At 38.8% G+C, this 26,944-nt stretch overlaps 2 protein-coding genes across 7 annotated transcripts in view; one reads left to right on the top strand and one right to left on the bottom strand.

The window, feature by feature from the left end:
• Nucleotides 1-18,501, bottom strand: part of fli1rs (Fli-1 proto-oncogene, ETS transcription factor-related sequence) — a 23,691-nt gene extending 5,190 nt beyond the window's left edge. For 4 of the 5 annotated variants that reach the window (XM_074684130.1, XM_074684133.1, XM_074684129.1 and 1 more), the window contains exons 1-5: nt 18,356-18,501; nt 8,786-8,991; nt 5,745-5,911; nt 1,887-2,090; nt 1,490-1,576 (exon numbers count right to left, since the gene is read on the bottom strand). In XM_074684130.1, the coding sequence (XP_074540231.1) occupies nt 1,490-1,576; nt 1,887-2,090; nt 5,745-5,911; nt 8,786-8,991; nt 18,356-18,373 (682 nt within the window). In that variant the 5' untranslated portion in view covers nt 18,374-18,501. Of the gene's footprint in view, nt 1-1,489; nt 1,577-1,886; nt 2,091-5,744; nt 5,912-8,785; nt 8,992-17,824; nt 18,195-18,355 lie in introns of those variants that run through there. The other variant, XM_074684131.1, reaches the window with a different exon arrangement.
• etsrp (ETS1-related protein) lies at nt 13,524-26,944 on the top strand. Of its 2 annotated transcripts, XM_074684134.1 has the most exons (9): nt 13,524-13,569; nt 22,587-22,718; nt 23,027-23,108; nt 24,191-24,307; nt 24,401-24,475; nt 24,577-24,726; nt 24,816-25,076; nt 25,239-25,357; nt 25,991-26,944. In XM_074684134.1, exons 2-9 carry the CDS (start codon nt 22,653-22,655, stop codon nt 26,273-26,275), a joined length of 1,155 nt encoding a protein of 384 aa, XP_074540235.1. In that variant the 5' UTR covers nt 13,524-13,569; nt 22,587-22,652; the 3' UTR covers nt 26,276-26,944. The 2 variants fall into 2 exon arrangements, with proteins under 2 accessions (XP_074540235.1, XP_074540236.1); XM_074684135.1 differs by lacking the exon at nt 13,524-13,569 and having other exon boundaries at nt 22,538-22,718; nt 24,224-24,307.

The following is a 26,944-nucleotide window of genomic DNA, read 5'->3' as shown; positions in this document are numbered from 1 at the left end:
GATTTTGCAGTACTTGACTGTCAAAATAAAAAGGACGTCAGAACAGCAGAAAGAGAGTGATAGAGCATGGGCTAAAACACAGGCTCAACTGTTTGTGATACTGTTCATTCCAACCCACAGTCAGCAGTTATTCTGCAGTGGTCTGTTCAAACTTGAGAGTCTATCAATAAAATAAAGAGTGAGGTTACGTTAGCTCTGCTTGGTGAGGTTGGAGTTGGTAGATGAGCACTGGTAGGACATAACCAGGATTCACATACATCCTGTAAAAAGTTGTCTCGAACAAAGAAAAGAAAAAACTTTATCCTGGAAAAACATAACCAGTTCCATCCAAAGGTGTCACTGCTAGAAATTTTAAACCAACAGTCGTCACAGCGCCTTTAAGTTTTGGATGATGGGCTGAGAAACAACAAGTGTCTGCTTTTGATTTAATCAAACAAACTGACAAAAATGATGAAGTCTTAAGAAAATTTAACACTTTTTTTCCCCTTCTGAAATTGAAATTGGCTCCAACAATTAAAGAATATTGAAGTGAAACCAGTTAATCTGAGGTCAGCTGATAGTGGGCCTAAGCGTCATCTGACGTCATCCAAAATGGACTGAAAGTATGTTCGTTAAACCCAGAAAAAAAAGCCCACAGCAAACACAAATCCTTCAAGGTGGGAGCTCAAAACTGTTCAGACTTTTAGAGAAAATCATGCAGATTATCCAGGGTGTCTGCAGGGTCTTAAAAAGTATTAAAAATTGATCAATCAATTTTGGGAAAATTAAGACCCTTAAAAAGTATTTAAAAGTCTTAATTGTGGTTTTATGAGGTATTAAATTTCATAGGTATTCAAGCTTTGACTCAAAAAGTATCCATAGATATTTGTTTTCCTCCTTGCAACTGTCCCCTGATTGGGACGTTAAACATTTAGCCAATAAAGTTCTAAAATAGAAAAGAAAAGAAAAGAATAGAATTATTTTATTAATCCAAAACTGGAAAATTGTTGTGTGTTGTGTTAACAGCAGAAATTGATGGAGTCAGTAGAAAAATACAAAACTAAAAAAAAAATTAAATTAAATAAAAACATAAAGACTCTAGTTAAAATAAAATACAACAATAAGGATTGTGAGAGGTATATACACCAGCTATAAATTAATGTTACTTCTAGTTTCAAAAAGAGAAATGAAATACAACATTAAAACAAATAAAACAAATAAAACAAATAACACAATATCAGACACATATCCTTAATTTTAAAAATTATTAAATAATTTCTCTTATTTTTTTTAGCAAGTTGGCCTTGAATAAATGCTTTTTCTTGTTGTGGGAGTGTCAATAAACCTTTAGTTTCATTTGTTCTTTCAAGCTTTATTCCTCCTCAGCTTACTTCATGTCTGTAAAAATGTAAACTACAACTGATAAAGAGTGGATGCCAACAACAACTGAAAATTGCGATAAAGTCTTAAAACTTTTTGAACGGTTTTTGAAAAAGTATTGTGATCTCACCTGCTTTGACCTGTAGTCTGGGCTGCGGTGCCGGGGGTGGTGGTGTGTTGTTGGTGGGGGTTGTTGGATACGAGAACGTAGGGCTACCTGAAGCAAAGGAAGGAACAAAGCTTCATCATCTTTAGATGGTTACAACTGAAAGAAGTCATAACAGATATTGTACAACTTGCTTTGTTAAGAAAATAAGATACTTGAGTAGTAAGCCAGTTTGCAACCAGCTCACGACAACAACATGTGTTTTGGATATGTTTAAATTAGGGTAACACCTGTTGGATTCTATTTCTGATCCCATTTACAGGTGAAAACAACACAGCGTTCATAGAACAATAAGAAACTTGGACTTTGTTAGAATGAAACAATGTTGTCAGCTAGAGAAGGAGCCATATCTCAGCCTTACTCTGCCGGAGGTAGCTGAGGTGTGAGAGCAGGATGTCTGCGTTGTATGCCGACGTGAGACGCATCATGTCCTCTTTGGTCATCTTGCACAGCGCTTTGCCGTCCAGTGTGTGGAAGAGCATGACGTCCACCTCCTCCAGGACGTACTCTTTAATGGCCCAGTCCAACCACTGCCGCACATGATCCTGTGTCCACACCTCTGGATCTGATCACACAAAGATAAAAATGATCCAGGTCTTTAATTTTTTCACTTTGCTTCTTCTGGCTTCAACATTTTCCACTCAAGACTTTGAGTTGATAAAAACGAAAGGAAAACATTACAGAAAAAGATGTAGATCTTAGATTCATTTCGATGCCTTAAAACACATCTCTTTCAGAGAGCTTTAATAGCATTACCCAACATCACATACAAGTGCCACAATGCATCTATTGAGTCTTAACATCCTCTTTTCCTTTTAGTTTATGTAATAATGATAACAGCTGCTAAGCAGTTCTTTAAAAAAATGAAAATGTGGTTTCATGCAATAGTTAAGTTTCTGTCTTCACAAAGGCAGTGAGTTTTTGTTTTTTAACAATGCACTGAGTGTTGCAGCTCTTTTTGTTCTGTTGATACATGTTGATACTCTCAGCTCTTGATTTCTTTTATTTCGGATTGTAATAGTTTGTAGGAAGTAAACCAACAACTGCAGATCATGTGACGCTTCAGCCTCCTCAAGGGTGTTTGTGTGTTTTGATAACCCTGTTTCTGCCTATCTAAGTTCAGTTTCAACCTGGGACCCCTTTCCTGCTCGTCACTCCCTGGTTTCCTGCTATGTTTGCTTTCATGGTCTGTCTGAATATGTATAAAGCCCCCTTCATGTCCAGATTTGAAGCTAATAGAATGAACATTTCAACTAACTCACTGATAAAGCTCTTCTATAAGTAGATCAGTGATGACCGATCAAAATGAAGACTATGGATTTTATAGTAATGTCATCAGGCAGCTCAGACAGAACTTTAGTTATTTCAGGTACTTCTCTTTTCTTTGTTTCTGAATATAGTTGCGGCTATACCTAGTAAACATTTTAAGGTGTCTGTTTATTTAGGTTTTGGTCCAGTACCAAAATATATCACCAGTCTAATTCAGGGCAGCAGACTCATTTCCAGTAGCATCAAGTCACAGCCAGTGGGAACTTCCAGTAGCTTTGAATTGCCTGTAAAATTAGCCAGGAGCAGCAGAGGCTACACCCTCAGGTCTTGATTGTTCTAGATGAACACATGCTCCTGTGACGTAACATCCGTGTATTATGAAGCTTCATGGATGAGTCACCGGCACTGATTCCTCCACACCTGACTAGAGTAACGTCTCATATGGCGTCCCTTCCAGACTTACTCACTAAAAAGTGTATGTGAATTGCTTCACTGAGCTGCTTTTATAATGACTGTATAAAAATGTACAAGAGAGAGCAGAGAATATGCAATCTGTTTGAGTCTTGAATGGTTAGACTGGTGAGTCATACAGTGAGGATGAGTAGAGTACAGTAGTCATCTCAGTCCTAAGTTACTCAGTGTTGGACTCTAGAGACATGTAAAAAGCTCAGTTTTCATGAATGCAAACGAAGGTGTTTATCAGTGTGAGGCAACTGAATCAAAACCACAACGTACTGACGCGACTAATTCTTCGTCATTCAAACCTGTGATTCTCAACTGGTGAGTTTTCAAAAATTAAAATCCTAAGAAAAAAAATCCTGTGCTTTTATTTTGAAAGGGACTTTTTAATGCAGCTCAGTGCCACTTATTCACACTCCTAACTGTAGATGGCGTTAACACCCTGTAATACTAATTGACACCTGCCGTTACACATCATAAGTGGAGTAGAAGAAGACCTGCAAAGTTTGTTTTTATGTACATGGGCACTGGGAAATTTAACTACAACAAACACATGAGATAGTATAAATTTGAGAAGTTGAAAATGTCCCTCAATTTGTGTTATACAGTGATGGTGGGTCCTGAATCCAGACCAGTTGAGAACCACTGATTTAACCATATTTTAAATTAAATCTCAACTCAAGCTAATAAGTCGAAAGGCTGGAAACTGCTCAGTAACAGACAGAACTTAGCATAATATATTCATCCAGGCTGTTCTGCAGGTGAACACTGACTATCTATCAATGCTACTCAGCTCTGCTAATGCTAACATTAACGGAGCTAGCACCACTGGCTCAAGTCCATTAGTCTGTGCTGGTTACGCATTGCCCCTTTAACCACCACAGCCTTCATATCACTTTATCTCTTCTTCTTCCGGTAGGCGCCACCCTGTTGCAGCTCTCTCTTCTTTGTCCTTTTCTTGTAATTTTTTCGTCTTTTTTTTGTAATCTTTGTATTTGGAGTGGATCATTACTTTGTATGGCACATTTGTTGGTCATGGACAACAAACTTTTTGTGGCTTCAGCAATATTTTTTTACTACTTTTTCTCCTGTGTTTGTCTGGAGATCCTACATGTAACCATGGCTGCATTGTTTACATGTGAACTCAGCTGTTAGCAGCCTGTAGCATGTCGGTGCTAACTGGTGGAAGGCCTGATGTCTTCCCACAAGTTGAGGAGAAGGAGGTGAGGACGACGTGCTGATTCTCAGGTGTGAGCAAGGAAGTGACGACATCGACCTGTCCTTCCTTTCATCCTGATGGGGATCTCCAACAAGATGGACAAGCTAGCCATGCTAATCCAGCAACAGAGGGCAGAGTAGCATCATGCTATTCACAGGCATGGCTAACGGAGCTAACATCAGACACCAACGCCACATTGGAAGAACTCCACCTGCTGTGAGCAAACAGGATGTAGGAGACAGAGATGGAGCATGACTGAAGAAGCTCAGTCCTGGACCCTGTGGAGGTGGAGACTGGCTGAACTGGACAATGATGGACAAGCTGTCATCATCTATTTTCTTATGGACCTTTTTACACTTTCTGTACACTTTCTCACTTTTGTTTTCTTGATTGCTGCTGTGACTTCAATTTCGTTGTACTTGTTACAATGACAATAAAGTTCTATTCTATTCTATTCTATTCTATTCTGTTCTATTCTGTTCTATTCTATTTCCAAAATAATTGCTGCCAAACCTCCAGTGCTACAACAAAAAAATCTGCTGTTTGTACTTGTTTACATTAGAGTAGTAGAGCATTAAAGCATCATAGCAGTTCATTTATTATTAAAGGTCTAAAAATGTCCTATTTTTCTTCAAATGGTTTTATCACAGGGGGCTATGATTATACTTTCATATGGTGACAGTGAAAAAAAATTGCTGCTCTAAAAATCGTGCCATATGATAAGGTAAACTAGCTCATTTCCCTTCCTTGACTTTTTTCACATTTCTCTTCGTTTTGTCGGAGAAGTGGCTCTCTAAATGTTTTCTTTTAGGTGTGAAGAGTTAGCTTGAGAAATTGAGTTTGGTGTGTGAGCTGAAAGTTTTGTTTACTTTGAAAGAAGAAGCCTTCAGTTGTTTTAACACTTGTCATATTGACATCTGACCCCATGACACTGTGGTTTTAACATTTCCTCCAACAGCAAGCTGTACTTCTGCTAATAATGTGTATCAATCCACAGCCAAAAGTAGGCCCCAACAAATGCAGCTGATTAGCTCATAGCTATCAAAACAAACACATCGAGTTATTCTAGGAACATGTGTCAAAAAAGTGATCCCTAATGTAGCTACAGGAACTTTTTGTGTCTCATCAACTTCACAAAAGTTCCACCCCCAAACATTTTCCTTTATTTACATTTGGTTAACAAACACCTTTCAGTACTCAGACATTAAAGACATATGAAGTTTAGGTTTGACATCTTGTGTTCGGTGTCAGAGGAGGAGTTTATGAGCTCACCTGCAGGCACGATGACCCTCTTCTCCTCTGTGGTGCTGCTAGGCGGGGTACTGGTCTGGGGGCTGACTCGAGGCTCGGTGTAAGGCGTCTGGTACGACATTGGTGCACTGTCGTTGCTCATGTGTCTGGAGCGTTTGGTGACACTGCAGTCCACGGGAGACGCACGGCTGTGACCGACAGAGGACAGCGCTCTAAGTCAAGGCCAGGAGACTTTACACATCTACTCAGTTATCATGCTTGGCCCATCATTTCAAGTGAAATGTCTGCTTCCTGGTGATAAACTGATGAGATATCACATTTTCAGCAAGGTGTAACTTTCTCTTTGCTGCATTTATTAATAACTGCCAGATAGCAGGAAAATGCATACCTTAACTTTTTTTTTTGCAGTGACACAGTTTCAGCCAAAAGGTGTGAAAAGTGTCTGCTGGCACCTAGTAATGAAAAGGTAACACATCACAATGCTCTGCACCACTCAGCGTGTAGCGCTAAGATTTGTGCATAGTTAACATTTTCACCCTGTCACAGCTGTGATTATGAGCTGTTTTTATCTATTTCTTGTGTTTTACCCATCTATAGCTGGCTGGTGAGCCTGTTAAAGGTTAGGATGGGCCAGTTAGTGTATGTCAGATGAGATAAATGGATAGCTTGTAATTTTTTGTCTTTTTTCAAACGATGTTCAGATGAAGTATTTCTGATACAATCACAGGACTAGAATCTGAAACCCTTAGTTCCCATGAAAAACTTCAGACTTTGGTTAAAGTGGTTGAAGTTTTTACTCACGTCTTATTTGTGTCTTTATTTAATCCAAATAAGTTAGGGCTGGATGAAAAAATTGAAATGGAATATATCGGGATTTTTGGTTTGACAATATCAAAACAGGATTCTTTGTCATTTTTTTTAAAAAATTCAAATTCTTTATTTTAGTCTTTGTTTATAAACTGGATTGAAAAAAAGTTACCACTTTTCTCCAGCAGGGGGTGAAATGTTTCTCTCTGGCTCACGTGATGTGCATCTTAAGGGAAAATATGGCTCCTGATAAAGTCTGTAGACATTATCATCATCATTTAACTTTTCCCCATGGTCTGGTGTTAAAAAAGCAAACTAAGAATTGTAAGTATGAAAAATCGCTATTTAAATTTAATCAGAAGAATAGCATACTGTCCTAGCCTTCTGACATCACTAGATGGACCATTATTCAGTTTTTTTTACAAGCAGTTGGTCATGAAAGTCTAGAGATGATTAACTGTAAGAATAGGGATGGGAATTGATAAGATTTTGTCAATACTGATGCTCTTATCGATTCTGCTTATCGATCTGATTCTTTATCAATTCCCTTATCAATTCCTGTTGTGAATTTTCTTGGTACAAAAAGTAGCTTTACAGGTTTTCTGTGTCAACAACATTTAATTGAGTTTAAACTGTAAGTGAATAAAATGTAATCGGTCCCTGAGTCTGGATATTTCTGGGCATAATTCTACAGAAACATGTAAAAATTACACACAATGTGACGTTGATGTACTGTGTTGTAATATATTGAAAATTCAAGTAGGCCATTTAGTGTCTCAAAGTGGTTATAGCGATAGTTTAAGTTGTTTGGAACCTTTCCATCAGCCATGAGCTTTTCAATAACCTGTTAGCTTTTGACGTTTGAAATTTCTCTGTATTTTTACAGAGAGTTGATGTGATATGTTTCTGTGATGAAAGTTGAAATTCTATTCTGAAGCTGAAGTTATGCTGACGTATGCTAACTGCTAGCATATCAATGCAGTTTCTCAAACAGGTTAGCATCAAGCTTGTGCTATTATGTTATTTTGGTGAATAAGGTGATTTATACCATTTCGAATGTACTGAATATGAATCTCCTGAGAGAGTGGTGTACATTTCTTTATGAAGTCAGCTCTTCAGTAAAACCTCAAGCTGAAAATCCTGAATCAGAGATTTCTTGAGAAACGTTATCTAACTGCTAAGCTAAGCTAGCTGCAGCAGATTAGTCGACGTAAGGCCCAGCGGCCCAGGCACAATGTAAAGAATTGATACGGGAATCGTTTAGCATAAAGGCTAACGATATCGATGGATTGAAACATTTCTTATCAATTCTCAACAGGAACTGGTTTTCGATTCCCACGCCTATTTAAGAATAGCCACTTTACCCTGTACAAATACTGATACCTGGGCTTTGGTATCAGCAGACACTGATCCAATCTGATGGCATTTTAATTAAACAGTCTTCATTTATAGCATAGAAGTGAGTCAAATAGATCTGCTTTATGGATCGGCTTTATCTGATCTTACTTTTTAAGTCTGTATCGGACCAAAATCTGACACTAGGATTGGATCATTGCATCACTGATTAATTGTATCATAACTTGGTTTGGCATCAATAGTTCATTTTTAGCATTTGTGTAAAAGTTACCTTTGTTTTGCTGTTTTTTGGAAATATGTTTTGGAATGTTTTTAGAGTTTTAACAATTGTTAAATCGTGAGAATAAAGGAGTGAGGGTAAAATAATTTGTTTTAAAGATCTACAAAGTATGTAAGTAACTGGAGATTAACTCTTGTTCAACAAAGACTCAAAAGACCTTAAAGCTCAACACTTTTTGTGGAATTTTCAGTTTTATTCCTCAATTTTCTTGTAGCTTTTCCTATGTTGTGCTTAAGTGGACACTTTTTTTTTTTTTACCAAAATGGCAAAAAAGAAAAATTGTAAATGGCCTGGACTCTTTTCTTTAAGAAGTTGCAGGTGTACCAGAAGCCACTGTTCTTAACTCTTACAATCTTCCTCCTATGAGTGAGTTTAACTGGCACACCAGGTTTTTCTTATAATAATAAAAGTAATTTATCAGTTAAAATCTCAAAGGTTCCACATCAACAAAATTTCCACTTTGAACCGTAAAAGGACAATGGCTTCATTTGGTAATGAACAGAAAGCAAATTGTTCTAGATCTTGGAAATTCCCAACTGCTGACCTGGACTGTGAGAAAACTCCAGTCAGATAGTCCGGGAACCTGTGCTCCCCTGTGCCTCGTCCTGTCCTGACTCACCTGGTTCCATTGACGTGTTCGCCTCTTTTCCCAGAGTTCTGTGTCACCGACCCTGCCCACTCTGGCTCGGCGGGCTCTGGGCTCTGTTTTGACGCTTGGCTGAAGCCGCCTGGCGACGTCATCTCAGTCTTCATGTGCATGACGGGAGCTGGGGTGTACGGGGGCTCGAATATGGGCTGATCCTCACTCACCACGGACAGCGCTTCCTGTCCAACACAGTCACAGCAGTCAGTTGGCCATTAACGTGCCAGGTCACAACCTGTGATAACTGTTGTTTTCCACACTAAGACTAAAGATGCTTCAGTTAACGTTACCAAAGTCAACGCCAAAGATTTCTTTCAGTGAGGCTTAAAGCAAGACTGGTTAATGAGCTGAAATTCTAAACATTTTGCTCAAAAACACCTGAAAAAAAACTGTCTCCCATTTCATACCTGCTTAAACCATTCACTACGACAGAAAAGAAAACAGCTCAGTAGTTCCAAAAAAAATCACCAAACAATAATTGTACTTGCAATAATGTGAAACCTAGTACTTAAACATAACCATGATGAAAAAAATCCATATTGTTTGCAGAGTTTAAGCTAAGATATGTAAAATAATACCCTCTTAAATCAAATTGACCCTTTTTGCTTGATGCTTTGAAGATCTGCAGGGAAATTTCTGAGCTTTGTGTTGAGATTTCATATTCATTTTGTTTGTTTTTTTGGAGGATATGCTGACTTCCTTTTGTCACTGATTTTAAAAGCAGCAAGCTCACATATGGACGCTTACTTAGAGGCACAATGTCTATCCAGGTCTAGGACAATTTTGTGTGAGTTTTGCCAAGATTTTGCTCAGCTGTACTGTTTTTATTTCTTATTATTGCTGCAAATAGATACTGAATAAACTAGAGATAGACAGATATGTATTTTTGGGGCAGATACCGATTAAGAGAAGGCAAGGAGGCCGATAACCGATATTTGAAGCCGATATTCATTTGCAGTCAAAATAAAAACACTGATGTAAAAATTTTGAACAATACAAACTCCAACACTTAACTGCAATCAAAGTCCTTCAAGGATGTGTTTATTAAACAGCTCCCATTTAATTGTATATAGTTAAATTAAAACTTAAAAAACAAATGACTTAAGTTTTTTACAGTATATAAAGTTTGCAAAAAAAAAAAATTTTAGCAGCAATAAAACTGGAAAGAATTGAGTTTGTGCTGCCTTTTACAGGCATGGATGCAGTTGAATTAATTTTCTTTTTAGTTTTACATGACTGATTTAGATGTTTTGACCATCTACGGCTTTCATAGCATAGACATGGAGAAAACCTGTGCAGAAAAGCATCAGAGTCAAAACAACAAAGTTTTGTATGGGTTTCATATCGGCCGTCAGATTTTTTTTTTTAAAAGTTCGATGCCGATATGCCTCAAAATGTCAAGTATCGGCTCCGATAATCGGCCCAGCTGATAATAGGTCCATCCTTAGAATAAACACAGTTTACAAGTGGTATCTACAATACCATTTCCCAAAGAGATACAGCTCTTGAATACTAACAAAAACAGAGTTTGATGGTTAATGCGTCACATCTAATCAGTAAAAGGACAAAGACAAAGAATGTTTTCTTTGTAGTGGGAATCATGCAGTGACTTCCTCTACAGAGTCATGTCTGTCTTTAATGCAGTAAGATCAAGTATCGTTTTTGGGCTTGTTTCCTTCAGCACATAGATTTAATTATATTCTGTCAATCTTTTAATTTTATGTTCCACCGATGATGAATCCCCAAAATCAGCCTCTCTGGAAAGAGCTCGAGAGACTCTTTTATGTTACCAGCTTGTTGAAAACTACCTCATTTGTTGAGACATGTTCCCTTAGGTGAAGTATTTTATTACCATTACAGAACTTTTTCAGTGTTTGGTTGTCCTTGTTCAAACATTTAACAATACAACTTTTCAGTCTTGACATTTGATACATCGCCTTTGCACCATTTTTATTTTCTAACTTTTTATTTACGTATTTTTCTTTTTTTTTTTGAAGAGATGTGTACGTACATACATACACATTCATACATAAAATAACACCAGAACAAGACGTCATGGGTTACTCTGTACAAGGAAACACTTCCCAAAAAGATTACACTCAAAATGCATACCTGGTTATGCAGTCACAGATGACATTTTTTTCCCCAGCTTAATATGTTTTTCTCCCAGTTTTTTTTTAATCTTACAAAAAAGTAATTTTCTAAAATATATGTAATTTTTTAACAATATTAATAAAAATACAAGCAGTTGGGATCTTCTTTTTACTTGATGCCAGTCACTTTTATCCAGCCCATCCAGTTTATGTCCAAGGTAAAGAGATATATATGTGCTCATTGTAAAGCCAAGAGTTTTTGTCTTTGCTCTGTTTTTGATTAACAATTAATTTCTCGTGTTTTGCAAACCATCAACAGTTTAAACAGCATTTCAACTTTTTAAAAAGGTAGCTGTGTCTTTGCAGCTCACAGTAAAGCTGTTGAGAAATCGTGTGAAGGCATTCATGAAGCCGTGTAATCTAAGAGAACATCAGCTACCTCAACCACACTTTTATTTTGTCGTTAGGATTGAGGTTGCGTGGGTGGGGTTGTTAACTCAAGGTGGCGTCTAATCAATATTCAGGTCTGTCTTCCTGTGTTCAGCACCTACAGTGAGGTCTAAAACCAGTCAAAGATGGCATCTGAATCTCCCTTCAGCAGTGTGAAAACAGCAAATCTGTTGTTCTGTCTGCTGCTTGAATTAAGTGTGTGTGTGTGTGTGTGTGTGTGTGTGTGTGTGTGTGTGTGTGTGTGTGTGTGTGTGTGTGTGTGTGTGTGTGTGTGTGTGTGTGTGTGTTTGTGTGATCGCTGCAGTCTGAGTGTTTGTTTAGAGGAGTTGAGCATTGTCTTTGGGCCTTGTACGTCACTAGCGTGCTTTTTCAGTGGCCTACCGGAAACCTGGCCGCCATGTGCAGAGGAACCTTTTGGCACAGGCCAAGGGAGAGGAAACGGTGAAGAGGGGGGGTACCGTGTAAAAATGTGGGTCATTTTAAAGCTTGAAAACAAGCCTGTAGTCTGTGGAGGAGGGGGCTGGATTCACTGGACAAGGAGAGGAGTGAAGCCTTGATTGAAGTGCCGCCTCCACATTGTGTTTTTCCTCTTTTTTTTCCATGTGTGTTTTTTTTAGCCCAATTGTTGTCCGAGGATTGTAAACCACGTCTTAATGCATGCCACACAGTTTGGCATTTCCTCCAGGCTGCAGACAAACTCGGGCAGAAGTCTGTGATAGGTGGGGTTTTATTAACCTGCAGCCTCTGCTTTTGGGATGCAGTGAAGTGTTGGATGCACTCGTATTTAATCATAGTGTTTAAAACCAAAGTGATGTTTATTTGTCGAGTATTAGTAATAAAGGAATGACAATTTGTTGACCAGTTTCCTTTGGTAGAAAATGTGTTGTCCCTACTCTTCTAAGAAAGTAATCAGACGTACTGATTGAGATATGTCACTTATCGAGTCATTGAGAAAATAAGCAGTAGATGAATTCACAGTGAATTTTTTTTATTGTATTCAGATTCAGTTTCAATTTCAGACAAATATTAAAATTCTACATCCATGATTTATTTTATGATAAGAGAGCTGAAGTTTTATTTACTTCCTGCCAATCTAGAAAGCAAAATAACTATCTGGTCTGTGTGATTTAACAGACCACCACAAACCATGCTTCTATTACCCACACTCCTTTGCTCCTTTTCTTTTGTTTTGTATTTTTGCTTTCGATACACACGTTGTGATCAGCTCACATCAAGGTGTCAAGAAAGAACCTGAAATTAACTCCTTATCTCTGGAAAGGAGTAAAAAAAAAACAATGTTTGGCTTACATGTCCTGAAAGCCTGAAACTTGATGTAACAAAGCCAAAATTGGTGCCTTGTTAACCATTTACCAATTTGTCGTCAAGGGCCTACATTACCCATGATGCAATGCACACACCATTTGAAATTTCCAGTTTAGGAATCTAATCACAGCTATTATTTTCATTTAATTGGACTTGACGTTAGAGTCTGCTCTATTCAGCACTTCTGACATTTAGTTTTGTTTATTGTTGAGAATCAGACCCTGACTTGGGTAACATTACTTTAATTGATAGCAGCATAAAGACTGATTTTTTTTTAAAATGGGAAACAAAAGAAAAAGGACTTTTTTGTAATTCCTGGAGTCAAGAATCTCCAAGAGCTGCAGACTTACACTTTTATGGTCAAGAATTTAAAGCACCTGTAAGGAACTTTCTATTAGTATCTATTTTGGCGCCCCCTGTGGACAGAGTCCTACCTCTTATATTTTGTTGTTATCTGGAAAAAAAGTCACACCCACTTTGCCCTTCAATCATTTTATCTGACACCTCCAAAAATGACTGAACAGAAACATTTGATGTTATTGCAGTCTTGTTAATATCTGTTTCATTAAAGCTCTCAGAGGAGCTTTAAGCTGGCATGAAAATATTTTCTAAAATATATTTAGGTAACTGAAAGCTACATTTTCTTGCAAACTCAAAACCCAGGTGTTGTAAGTTGAGTGCTTTTCAACTGAAGTGTTTCACAGGCCTTTTAATGATCCTGCCCTGCTGCTTGTCTTCAGCTGATGAGTGTTTTGTCACTTCTGTTGTCTTGTCCTCTTTCCCCCAGTCTCCTCTCTCACGCACGGCGCCTTCAGAGGCCTTTCTCTCTGTGCAGAAGTGAAACAAGTGGCTGTCAACAGCCTGATTTACTCTCCTCTCATGAGCCCAATCACAGTGAGTAGTTTTTGGGGTGGTCAAAGTTGATTTTAACATTTAAAGCAGCATAACACTAAAGCTGTTGAAGTTGTCATGACTCACAGGCACTCGCCACACTCATATTTCAGCACAGAACATTAAGTGACAGGCTCATGTTTTCACAACCACAAACACACACTCCTGCTTTTTCTTCATCTTCCCCCCTCTCTCTAGCTCTCTCTCCTCTGCACACTGATACAAATAAACTCAAATGTGGCCTGACCGCTAATGCCACAACTGACTTCCTGTTCAATGTGTTTCAGCCTGTTACTCAGTGACACAAAACAACACGTTTGAAAACATGACCTTCTTCAGGCTGATGCTACCTTGTGCCTCGATGGCCTAAAACTTACACCGGTTTGGCTCGAATTCGCAGTAAACACTTTTTTTTTCTCTCTTTCTGCGAGAGCACGAACATGAAGTCCTGAACGGAAAGTTTTGACTTGGCTTTATGTCAGCAGCTTTTGCAGGTTGCATCATTCAGCCTTACCCAAAGAACCAAGAACTCAGTGTGATCACCGACTAGTTTCAACACAAACTTCTTTATACTTCTTATATTTTTATTTCTATGATATTAACAGTTACTTATAAGAATGCTAAATGTTCATCCAGAACAGTACTTTTGATGAGGATTTCTTATTCTGTGATGCACTTTAATGGCTTAAGCTCTAATATTTCCCCACCTCTTTAAAGCATTATCCTCACTTTCTAGTTACATACAAGATGCTAGTTGGACTATGAATCAGGCATTGTGGGAGTGTTGGTAGTAGAGATAGTAGAGATAAAAGGCTCTCGTTTTTGATACCAGGAATATTGAATAATTTTGGATGATGAAAACTGTTCGATTTGATTCCAAATTTAATGAAAGTTGTACAGCAACATTGCTTGAACTAGTTTTAAATCATCTGTTAGCTAAAATATTTCTTTACTGTTCTCAGCATGACTAGTTGTTCAGCCCATTTTATGATCAATCAATTACTCATTTAATCCTTAAAATGTCCAGATAATTCTTCCTGCCAGCTAGCTAGTGCCCAAACACTCTTCATTCACTGCTAAAAATGACAAAAGTAGAAATTCCTCCCATTTAGAAAGCTGAAAACGACAGGGAGTTTGAGATTGGTGTGTCATTTACTCTCAGATGTAAAGAAGTGGATTTAACAAAGTGCTGCTGTTCTGTGATACATCTACACAAATTGACACAAGCTGCTACCAGACCCCCTCCCCTTCTTTGTTGTACTCTGTTGAAGGCTTCTGTTCTTCACTGTAAAATGTGATTTTGCATATTTGTTACTCTAGCATATTATTCTTTGTCAATATGACAAAAAATTACAGAAGTTGTTGTGATATTTCTCAATAATAAGTTGGCATCGTCTCATGCATATCTACTTGACAGTGTAGGAATTCAGGTGGGCATGGGATTTAAAAGTTATTACCCAGCATGCTTTTGAGAGTTGTGATCTAAAAGTTATTGTCAAAAAAGATCTAAAAGTCATTGTGCAATGGGAACGCAGTGGATATGAGCCTCAAACTGTTTTGTGAAGCTGTAACCTTCAAGTTAATACCCAGAATGCCTTTGAGAATTACATTTTTTAACCATAAGTAAGGAGGGTAAGCTATGGATATGAAAGCCAACCACATAATGTACTGCTTTACAGCTGATTTCAGACTGTCTGAGCCAAATGTTGTGATGTGTTGTCTACCTTCTATGTTAAGGAGCAGGTGTCTATGCCCTATGGCTCAAACCTGACTTTTGGACCCCGTGATACAGACCGCTTGTCTGGGAAATTAATTTATAATGTCAAACAACAACCTGAAGAAGTTAAGGTAACTTAGAAATATAATTAATATAAACAAAAACAAAACTGAAACCTTTAGTTGAGTTGAAATAGAGTGATCATTTCAAACAACTACCTGAAGAGGTTGAGTTAACAAGTCTAAATAAAAAAAACAGGGTGGACACAACACATCTTGTCAAATCAAGATAACTTCTGTTGGTGTTAGAACAAAAAAAAAATGTATTTTTTGACCGAACATAACATTTGAGGCAGCCGTTACATCATATTTTTACAGTGAAACAAGTTACATTTAACAGTCTATTCTGGTCTATTTCTGGATCCAAATCTAGGATCTAGGAAGGCACCCAAGACTTATTTTATGGCATTTAACCAGGCTGATGCCTCGGGTTGAATTTGCTTAAACCGGTGGCCAAACTTGGCCAAAATTAATGCAGCATGATCAGTTGTTTGCTTTTATTGCCACTATAACATGGGGTAGGTTTAGTTCTCTTGTAAGGATACAGTAACAATCTAATCTCATCAGACTCAAACTAAGTATGTCTACTCATTGCTTGTGGTGGTCTCATACTTAGCTCCACAGCTGACCATGCCCAAAACTGTATCTGCTTTTTTTGCATAAAAAATATTTATTCACTTTATTTCCTGTGAATAAATAGGTAACCCCATATATCTGGGCCTGTAGGGAGTGTATAAGTAAACCAACGGTGATGTTGCAACCTGTGGGATTTCTGCCTTGTTTAAAGGGGTCACACGCCAAGAGGGGTTTGCAATAAACTATAACCGCGGATCGGATGTGGTACGCTTTAGCTTTGATGCTTGCACCACTTATTAGATACAAATCTGAAGACTGTTGAATTTGATGGCAGTAGGTGCTTCACTTCAACTGAATTTGATTTTCAATCTACTCCCTATGAAGCTAATGTTGAGATATTTCTGCACCATCAACCTCCTGTGGGGGAAATATTAATTTTGTTCAGGATATTTTTTATATTTTGTCAACTAAAATTAGACTACTAAATTGAATAACAAACCGGATTATCGTGTTTTTTAATGTAATGTTTTTGAAATGATTGCTCCACAAATGTCTGACACATACTATTAAATATTGCAGTAATCATGTCTTCTGTTGAAGCCATGGGAGGATTAATCTGCTCCAAACACACACCCAGTCCACAGTATCAGGCCAGAGATCGAGTTGTGCAAAGCCTCTGTGCTCTCGCCATGTCTGAAGCAAGTGGCATAAAGCAGAAGTAAAAGTTAAGCTGATTTTGCAAAGGCCTGAGCAGCTGCGCTTTCTGCTGCACAAACACCGATGCGGTTTTTCGCAGCTCGCGGGGCCTTGGCAGCGCGCGGGCCTCTGCAGGCCGCAAACTGAGAGCAGGGCCCGGGTCTCGTGCACCTCCCAGCCTGTGTGAGCGGACACGCATGTGCAACAACAATGCAAGGACACAGTGTGTCCACTGCGTTTCTTTCTGGAGGAGCTTTGTTGCCTTTTCGATATTTTTTTCAAGCTAGGGAGCGGAAATTTGTGCGGAAAGTCTGAGGTCTGAGACAGGAAGCCTGCAGAGTTCAGATAACGACACCTGACAAGCGCTGCTCCTGTTTGCAGCTATAAATTAGACTTAAAATAACCTCAAACACACAATCTGCTGCCACACAGAACAAGAGAATAATCATCTGAATAATAATAATGATGATGTTTTATCATAGGGGAGCAGTAAAACAGCAAAAAACACGAAATTGAATTCTTAAGGGGGCTGAATTCACCAGCTTCAGTTAAGTTTCAGGATGTCCACTTTCCATGCACTTTAGTTACTCACTTCTCTTCTAATGTCACAAGTAAAACAATACAACTCCAGTGATTTTAGAGTTCAGAATGAGTTTCCATATGGGGTAATCATAACGAAACAATAAAAAAAACGAAGAATCAAACTGTTTCTTTTCTTTTTCGTCGGATGCGCAATATTTTTTTTTGTTTGACAGTTGGACAAACCAATGCGACATACTGGTTCAATAACCAAAAATATTGTAATGAATCGTTGTTTAAAAGATTTATACGTCAGTAGCAATAATGCACCTAAAGTAGGTGGGGTGTTTGGACCGGTTTCAAGGCCTTTTTCCAGCTCAATTGGTGATTAAAGCCTACACGCCCATGGTGCAAAGCAGACATCCGTTACCTAAAACAAAGCTTAAAACTAATACAGTTTTAAGTGCATTTTCATGGTGTAAATCACTCGATATGTCACATAAACTGTTTCTTGTTTACTGATTGGTTTTCAGCGTTACATCCGCCCAAAGTCACTTTTAATCTAAATTAAAGACGTACTGCCTTTTCTTCTTCATTTCTAAGAAAATAGAAAACTCGAAGAAATAAAGCGCAGATTTTATCCTCAGTAGATAAAGGAGATATTATTGTAAAAATATGAAATTTTAAATACCAGTTATGGTGTGAATTGATCCTCCTGCTGTTTAAAAACAGGCTCAAACTGTCCAAGTTGATCCATGGCGCCTTCGGAGACACCTGCCGTGTGCGCACAAATAAAGTCCCGCGTCTCTTCATTTACTTTTTTCCCCGTTTATAAAACAGACAGTCGTTTGGTAATGTTGATCAGCTGAGCTTTCGCTGTGTTTTTTTTTTATTCTAGATGTCTGGCTCGAATAAAAGCAGCAATCTTGTTAAAAACGAACCGTGCGCGTTTGGAAATCGTCTTTGGCGCGTGCAACCGGCCACCAATTAGTGTTTTTATCTGACTGTAAAGATGTAGCGGTTAGTTGTGTTATTATAGAGCCGACATACAACCACGAACGGGAAGGAAGAGGAAATTTTGTACAAGAAGGAAAGAGTGGGGAGCTCGCATCACCGCCTCGACTCTCTCACTCAGCAGCAGTTTGTGTTGTTGGTGTGGGTGGCTGCCTGTCGTTTCATTTTCTCCGCAGGTAGCAGCTTTAAAAACGGTTCAAACACTTACCTTTATCGTACAGTCCATTGCAGCAGCCTCGCGCTCTTTGTCATTGAGTCGTTTTGGTAAAAGTTGCAGCTAATTGAGCCTTCAAACCTCACTTCAATGCATGCAGGGGTGCATCAGCTCTATGGCGCAAACCATTGCAGCTACAATTTTTTTGCTCACAGACCATAACCGGATGGAAAGTTTTTTTCCCCTCTCTCGCTCTCGCTCTCTCGCTCTCTCGCTCTCTCTCTCTCTCTCTCTCTCTCTCTTACACACACACACACACACACACACACACACACACACACACACACACACACACACACACACACACACACACACACGCACACACACACGCACGCACACACTAAATTGGGAAGTCACTCGTAAGCTCTGAAACTGTTTCTCATGAAACCGACACTTTATGCCTTACTGGTCAGAGGGAAGACAAAAAAGCACACTTGTTTTTGTGGGTTTTGGTTCTAATCAAAGTAGAAAACCTTTCAGAGACAATCTGGTAACATTGGCTGTTTTATTTAGGAGTTTACAAAAATGGAAAATGTTCAATAATGTAATATTTAGCAGTACAATATTTAGCTTTACATAGTTTTCTGTTTAAAAACGTGGTTTATCCAACTTTGCAACCACAGGGGTTGGATTGCGATTGTTTCTTTGAATGGAATTTGTATGTAACATGTTAAATATTCTGTTTGTTTAACTTTTTGAAGGGTGTGATGCACTGCCTAAAGATGACCCCAAAAAGCTTGAGTTACTCGAATCCAAAGAATTTGTCCTTAAACTGAAGATCCTTTACATAAACACACAAATGATCCGTCCCAAGGAGGTCTATCTTGTGTCATACCAACCAAAGGTGGTTCTGTAGGAAGGAATTTAATGCAAAATGTTGATGAAAGCTAAATTTTAAGGTTGCAAGCCATTCCAACTCTATATTTATCTCTAAATAGTGAGAATGTAACATAACAGATGTTAATATCTAAAATAATTTTCTGTAAAATACACTGACTTTGAAAATTTGATGTAGCAACAAAGTTGGGATGGGTACAACAAAACACTGTAAAAGTTGTAAGTGTAAAATTATTTTTACAGAAAACCTCTGTATAGAAGGACAAGCCCAATACATGATGGCTGTTATCATAACACTGCATTGAAAACGAATGTTGCGCTGCAGTGGAAATCACTGCATGGAATCAACATTAGCCTGTGAACACAGTTTGTGACTCCCAAAGTACTGGTTAAAACTGCACCCGGTGAAGGGAGGACTATAGTTAAACCAGGTCCAGATATAATGGTGAATCCTGTTCCAAGCTAGATTGACACAAACTGGACAACTCTCCCTCGGTCTGACTGTTCAACACTTAATGTTTCTGGGAATCATGGACACCTCTGTTTATCTGTTCAAAGAAGTTGAGGGATCACTTGGCCTGCAGCACACATGGTATGGTATATGGTATGATTATGCATCAGTGCTCAAATGTAGCTTACACATTTAGGAAGACATGCTGAACAATATATCAAGATTTTAAAGCAAGATCCTGACACCACCTTTTACAGGGTAGCGTATTTCAGCAGGCACTGTATTCATGGTTTTACTCCAGCATGACTCTGTAGGAAGAGAACTTGGGTGCTAAACTGCATGCAGTCCTGGTTTGTCACCCCAAAACATTAAAAACAAAACACCTTTAACAGTTGAGCAGCAGTTGTACTCTCCAAAACTCCAGAAATTTGTCTTCACATTTTAGCAAAATTAAGGATTAAACAGATTTGTGAACTTTCAATTTCTGTTTTTATTACAATTTTAACTGCCTTTTTGTGCAAGAATTAGTAGAGTTATCAACCAACTAGTTAACTAATTCACCAAAATTATTATACATTTTTCTTAAAATGTCAAAAGGTTGATTTCTTTTTATTTAAACAATTGGAAATGTGCACTTTTAGTAATGCTGAGTCATATTTTACTTTTCCTTGGAGCTCATGCAGATGGGACTAACTTCATTAGATTGACCTGTGGGACTGTCTCTTATTATTCACAGGTTCATGTTAGCTGTATTCTTGTTGTGATAGGTATACTACACGTCTTTCATCTGTTGAGTCGTTTCTTAAACATGTCTTCTTGAATAGACACAGAGTGTGATAGCATGATGCAACACATGCTGCAGCTGCATTTGTTGTACTTGCAGTTTTTTTTACTTAAGAGGTTGAAATAACCTATTGATTGGCCTGATTTTCCTTGAATAAATCTACTATTTGTTTATAATAGACATGTCTGTTTTCTCTGCTGCTTAATTTGTGATTGAAGCAGGTCACCCCTTGGTCGGCCTATGTATAGTTGGTCTGTAAAGGTCACCCTGTCTGTGGTTCTGGTCCTGCGTGGTTCATGATAGTTGGCTGCAGACAGTCGTTAATCACTTCGTGTTGTGTAACTTTATCCCGATTGTGTCCTTGTCTTGAGGCGGGGTTCCCAATCACGACTCCCGTCTCCCACGGACACGCACGATTTCACCCAGTCTCACTTTTCCAGATGGAGCTGGCTCTTCGAGAGTGTATTCGTGTGTGTGTGTCGGAGGAGAATAGATGTTTGTTTATACAAGGCCCTGGGCTCAGCCTTATCTGCTGCAGCCACTCATGCCGTGATTTCAGACTTTCTTCAGCAAGCACTTGTGTGTGTCTTGATGTGTGTGTGTGTGTTTACGGGCTATTGTTTTGTCGAATGGCCTCTAAAGATACTGAGATTTTTTTTTCTTCCTCCCACCTCATTAGAAGCCAACTGCTATGATTTAAAAAAAATAACTTCACTCCATCCCCACGACCCCACCCAGGCTGTGGTCAGTTATTTAGTCCCGCCACAATCAGCTCATATAAACTTGTGAGCGAAATAAAAAAAAGATTGGGATAGTTCAAAGTGATTTGCCTCGTTTGAAAAAAGTCAATGTCCTCTGAGTTTTTTTTTTTAATGGTATTAAAAATCTTTCGAAAATAATGATGTAGGCCTATTTTAGCTGATACCTTGTATTACATGCTGGTTTCATTCGCCTCGATGTCCTGTGCAGCACTGTTTTAAGTGCTGCAACCAACAATCATTTAATTACTGTGAATTAACTGTGGATTCGCGAAAGGAAAAAGACGTCTAAAAATCTCTTGTATAGTCCAGTGTTTGCTGTGTTTTCTTAGAGAAACGATTTTGATATTAAAACATATTTTTATTATTCTACGATTAGCTTTTTCAGTTTGTTGTTCAGCAGACTCCTATTGCGAAATGAAATGACTTGATGGGACATGTGTAGCATCCTACCTCAAAAACAAAAACACATTTTTTATTAGAGAAAGGACAATATTTTCATTGATATTTTGAAATGATTCTGCTCAGAACAAAGATGCTTAATCTCATAGTTTCTAGTTCAGGTCATAGTTAAGTGAAACTGCCTGTTCTTATATTCATAATTTGTAGGCTACTATGGGGCAGTAGGCTTTTTTTATTTCAATAAGAGTATAATACAGTAAATTCTTTACGAGGTTTCCTATTTAATGTTAAGTTACCATACTGTCAGGACAGTCAAGCAGACTACTATAACTATTATTTTGTAGTGGATAAGCCTACTTTAATGTCTAATTTTAATTATTCCTTATCCACTGTAGTCTAGGTTTGAAACCCCCTATACTGCACATTTTTTCTTAATGTCTTTTTTTTTACAATGCACTATATAACTTACATTTTTGTATTGGGTGTGAGAAGTGTTTTTATTTAATTTTATTTTATTTTTAACCTATTTTAAACTCCCTTTAAGGTTTGATATTTAGTGTTTGTTGATCTTGTACAGAGACAATACAGTTAGAAATGGAGTCCAATACATAGGCAACATAGGCTACTACTCACTAAAGTGGCCCCGATTTATCTATTTTACCTAAGCTAGAAAGTTTAGTAGCTTTGAAGCAGTGATTTCGCGATGATTTTGTGCAACTTTTAGTTTTTAAAACTAAACTTTAGATTGCTTGAAGCAACAAACCGTTGAGACGTCGTCGTGATATTTCACCGGAGGATTCTTTCATGAATGACTCCGGCTCTGTTGCTGCAGAGGCGGGAGGGGAACGTCTGACGTCACGTTCTTTTAAACAAACCTGGTCGGTCACGACGCAGAGCGGGGCACGCGCCCCTCCCACCTCCTCCCTGTGTTTATAACGGGACCATTCCGGCCGCAGACTGACCACTGACCACACTCGGTTTTGTTGTTTTGAGGTAAACATCGCGGATTTTTGTGTGTTGGAGAGGAAGAAGACGCTGTAAAAAGAGGGAAGCAAGGAGATGTACTGGGATACTTTAATCAAAACAGGAGACAGAACCTTGGAAAGCAAAGACTCGAAAATAAAGGTAGGTTTTCACTTGAATTCTATTTATCCATTTGTTTGTTGCCACAAGAAGACACTTTATCCACTCTACATAAAAAGTGTTCAGTATATCTTAATTTCCCCCTTAATAAGGAATAAATTGACAATTTCACAACTCACTTTTGTTCATTATTTTTATTTAAAAGCTTAAAAAGTATGCTTTATATTCCTGCATTTGTTGACTTAATGATAGAAGGGAAGATAGTTCAGTTTACTTCTGCCTTTAGATGTTGATCTACAATAAAAGTTGCAATAATGATGAAAGCTCTAACCAAAACTCTTTCAACACAGATGGAGGTTTGCCCGACTGGATATTACACAGAAGACTTCAGAACACAGGAAGTGCCAGCTGGCTTTGACTTTGCATCATATGGTGAGTTAAGAGAATCACTTGACTTTTGTTTTGTCCATCACAAGTTGAACATCATGACTTCTGACTGGTGCATGGCTTTGCAAAACTTTTTTTTTTTTTTTTTTTTTTTTTTTTAACTTCTTTGAATGTTTGCATGATCAGTTTCCTCTGAACCTGAGCAGCTGAAGGACAGAGGAAATATTTGCACGGACTGTATCATCACATCTGTCACAGTTTTCTCAATGAGACCTTGACATCCGGGGTTGGGGTGGCTCTAGCTCTAACTCAGAGGCTGCACCAGGATAATGTGGGGTTGCTTTGTGTGTGTGAATAACGCTTGAATGGGCTGAGGTAGGCAAAGACAGTAGGGAGTGTCTTTAACCTGACCACCCTTTTACTCTGCCTCTTCCCTAATCCTTTCCTCCAGACTTCCTCCTCCAACAGATTTAGAGCCCCCCCTCCTCCCTTTCCTCCCCATCCCTCCATCACTACTCTGTCACACTCCCTCCACTGGTGTTTCCTCTGCTCTTCCTCCCCCTCCCTCACTTGTTTCCTCCATCCATTGAGCTGGGGTGCATGGGCTTGAGTGCCTGGTGCTGATTCGACAGTCAACAAATGTCTTTTTATTGTGTCAACATTCTTACTGGAGATAAAGAAAAAAAAAAACTAAATCCATTTTACCTCTGAGATTTACTGAGCTGTAATTTAACGTTTCACCCAAACGATCATACCATAAAGATTTATACTCGAAATTTAAGCAGCCTTTAGTATTTTTCTGCAAAGTAAGAAGCTACAGTGTGCTCAACATCTGTAACTCCTAATACATCAAAAAGCCATGCATTCATGCTTTAAGATGTTAGAAAAACAGACTGGAGTACAAACTGTCAGACATTTGCTACCCTAGACCTGACCCTTGTTCTCACTATGTTGATTTCAGTATAAGTCGATTACAGACCATAAAAAAAATCAGTGTTTTGCCTTGATTAAAAGTATTTGCAATAGAAAATTTCCACTGCACTTCTTTCTGGGCATGAAATATGCCTTTTCCCTGCCTTCATCATCATTAACTGACTCCATCTGTGTGTGCTTTGCTTAACCTCCAGACTACCCTGGTGAAGACCTGTCTTTTCTGTTAGACAGTAAAGCACCTGGGCCGCAGTACATCACGGAAAGCAGCTACACAGAGCCACCAAAAGTCTCTCAGCTATACGACACTAAAGGTAAAAACTCAAGACAGGAAAAGAAACTGTTGGGGATTGTACTTTGACTCATATGTTGATGTTTTTTAATGAAATCCCATATTTTTTCCCCAGTTGGCGCTAACGACACAGCTCTTGTCAGCCTTGAATCGTACCAGGAGTTCAACTGGTGGGCCTCATACCCACATGGTGAGCCTTACTGGACCATCACCTTGAAACAATCATGAAATACAAGACTAAACCTTTTATTGGCTTGATTTTTGTGATTAACTGTCTTCTTTGATAAACAGATGGGGTGACAGTCGACCAGCCTCAGACTGGATACCAGGAGTCTCCACAGACGTATCAGAACTTGATGCCACAGAATGGACAATTTAGCCCAGCCATCGAAGGCAGCAGCAGCCCCTTTGTTGCCACAAAAGGATCAAACACATTACAAAGTAAGACATTTAACCTTTGCGTACAGAAAAAGCTTTTGTAAGTGACCTGAAAGTTTCACTTCAGTGTCTAATTCCTGTCTCGTTTTCAGGTGAGACGACTCAGAGCTTCTCGTGTCACTCAGGTGAACTCTACGACTCCAACGCTCAGAGGCAGTCCTCTGCTTTCTGGCCTGATTACACCTCCTCCAGCTTCAGTGCCCCTATACCACACCCAACTTCTACCAGCTGCACTGTAAACCTCAATCCTCAATCTTCAGAGCAGTACTGCCCCCGTGTGGTCAAACGCAAAAACCCACACCCACAGAGACCAGAGAGGGAGGGCCCTATGACGGGAATGTCAGCATATCCAGGTCAGCATCTTTCATCTCTTCTAAAGCGACACTTAATCATAACAGGGTGGTTAGAAAAATACTTGAATACATGTTTACTGGAGTGGTGGGAAGCATAATTCCAGCTGTCCTGTATCCCTAATTTATCAGATTATGTTTTTATTTATTCACCCATTCATTCAGGTTCTGGTCCAATCCAGCTGTGGCAGTTTTTACTCCAGTTGCTTTTAGACTCCACCTGCCGGACCTTCATATCCTGGACAGGAGACGGATGGGAGTTCAAGATGTCGGACCCTACAGAGGTAAGGCTTGTCGTAGTGTAGTGTTTTTTTTTTTTTAGTAGTTTCACCTCAGACAGATTGTCTTTCTACACTTCTCACATTGGTTAGCTTAAAATAACACTCCCAGTATTTTTTCTCCACTATCTTAAATAAGAAAAAAAAAGGTGTTATGAAAATGACTGCCTGTGTTGTAATGTCTGTAATGAAGGCAGAAAGACAAGATTCCAGTCATTTTAAAAAGAAACTTGGCATAAAGCTGAACAGAAGTGCTTTTCTTCTTTCTGTAGTCCAAAGTTTTCAACCTCTGACCACACACGCTGCTGAGTGTGGTTGGGTTCAGGAGTCCATCTGTACAATGCCACAACTAGTCGATAAGTCAGAACACTAGAGTACAGCTGAGATGAGGCTTAAAATCCGTGTTGACTTATACGTTTTACCCCCTTTGACATCTTTTGAGAACCATCGTGTAAACCAAGCAGTATATGAATATCTTAATTGTTAAATACAAATGTAGTTTTCAATCAATGGTTTTATTTGCACTTTAGTTCTAGTACAGGATCTGAGAACTTTTATTATTCATGGAGGGTGTTTTTAATTGCTTTTATTAGTATTTAGGAGTTAATTAATCTTTTTATTTACTTTTTCATCACACAGGTTGCAAAGCGTTGGGGCCAATGCAAGAACAAACCCAAGATGAACTACGAGAAGCTAAGTCGTGGCCTGCGTTACTACTACCACAAAAACATCATCCACAAGACAGCAGGAAAACGCTACGTCTACCGCTTTGTCTGTGACATGCAAGGTATGCTGGGAAAGACAGCCCAGGAAGTCCTGACCAGTCTGAATGTTTTACCCTCAAACTCTGAATCTTGGCAGTGCTCTGGGGTACAGGCTGCAGCAACGCCAGAGCACAGCAGTGACACGTGGGCGTCGCAGTAGTTAGCAGGTGCTGGGACTCTTAGGGCTGCTCAGTGAGTGTGACAAGCATACTTCAAAGGAGGACTACAGCCGACTGAAAGAAGCACTGCCAAGAACTGCAGGGTCCACATTTGACCAGGTGTTTTTCTCACAGAGAACTAACTGAGAGCCAATTCATCACTGTTGTATTTCAGGGACTCAAAATCTTTGAAACATGCCGTCATAATGTTGAGGGTTTCATGTAGGCAACCTGAGCAACGGTGCACATATCATCATATTAGCAGTAGCTAATTCATAGCAGCTATCATCTGCATTCAGCCACTATCTAGCCAGTTTACAATACTGTAAGACACAATTTTATGCCTTTCTTGCTGATAAGTGGAATCATCAAAGGGTAATTTTGGCTCTGAAGTGTCTATAACTTCATTTTTAACCGCACCACACATGTGACGAATATGTTGTACAGAAAGCCTTGAAAATGATCTTCCTCATCACACAACACTCCTTAACTTCAGGGCATAACAAATCAAGCACGGGAGCATTTGAAGCACTATGAACGGCATTTTTTGAAGCTGTTATTTGTGTAATTTGTTTCAAGAGGGTTATGGTTTTGTGAATATTGTTTATAAAGTGACCATGTGGGGTTTTGTGCATATATATAATGTTTCTTTACAAAACTCATGTCTACCT

Source organism: Halichoeres trimaculatus, unplaced genomic scaffold (assembly GCF_033239565.1).
Source record: "Halichoeres trimaculatus isolate MK-OKI-2021-1 unplaced genomic scaffold, fHalTri1.1 fHalTri1_scaffold_12, whole genome shotgun sequence".
NCBI lineage: Eukaryota > Metazoa > Chordata > Actinopteri > Labriformes > Labridae > Halichoeres > Halichoeres trimaculatus.
The sequence above is the reverse complement of the archived record's forward strand: the minus strand, read 5'-3'. Positions and strand labels throughout refer to the sequence as shown.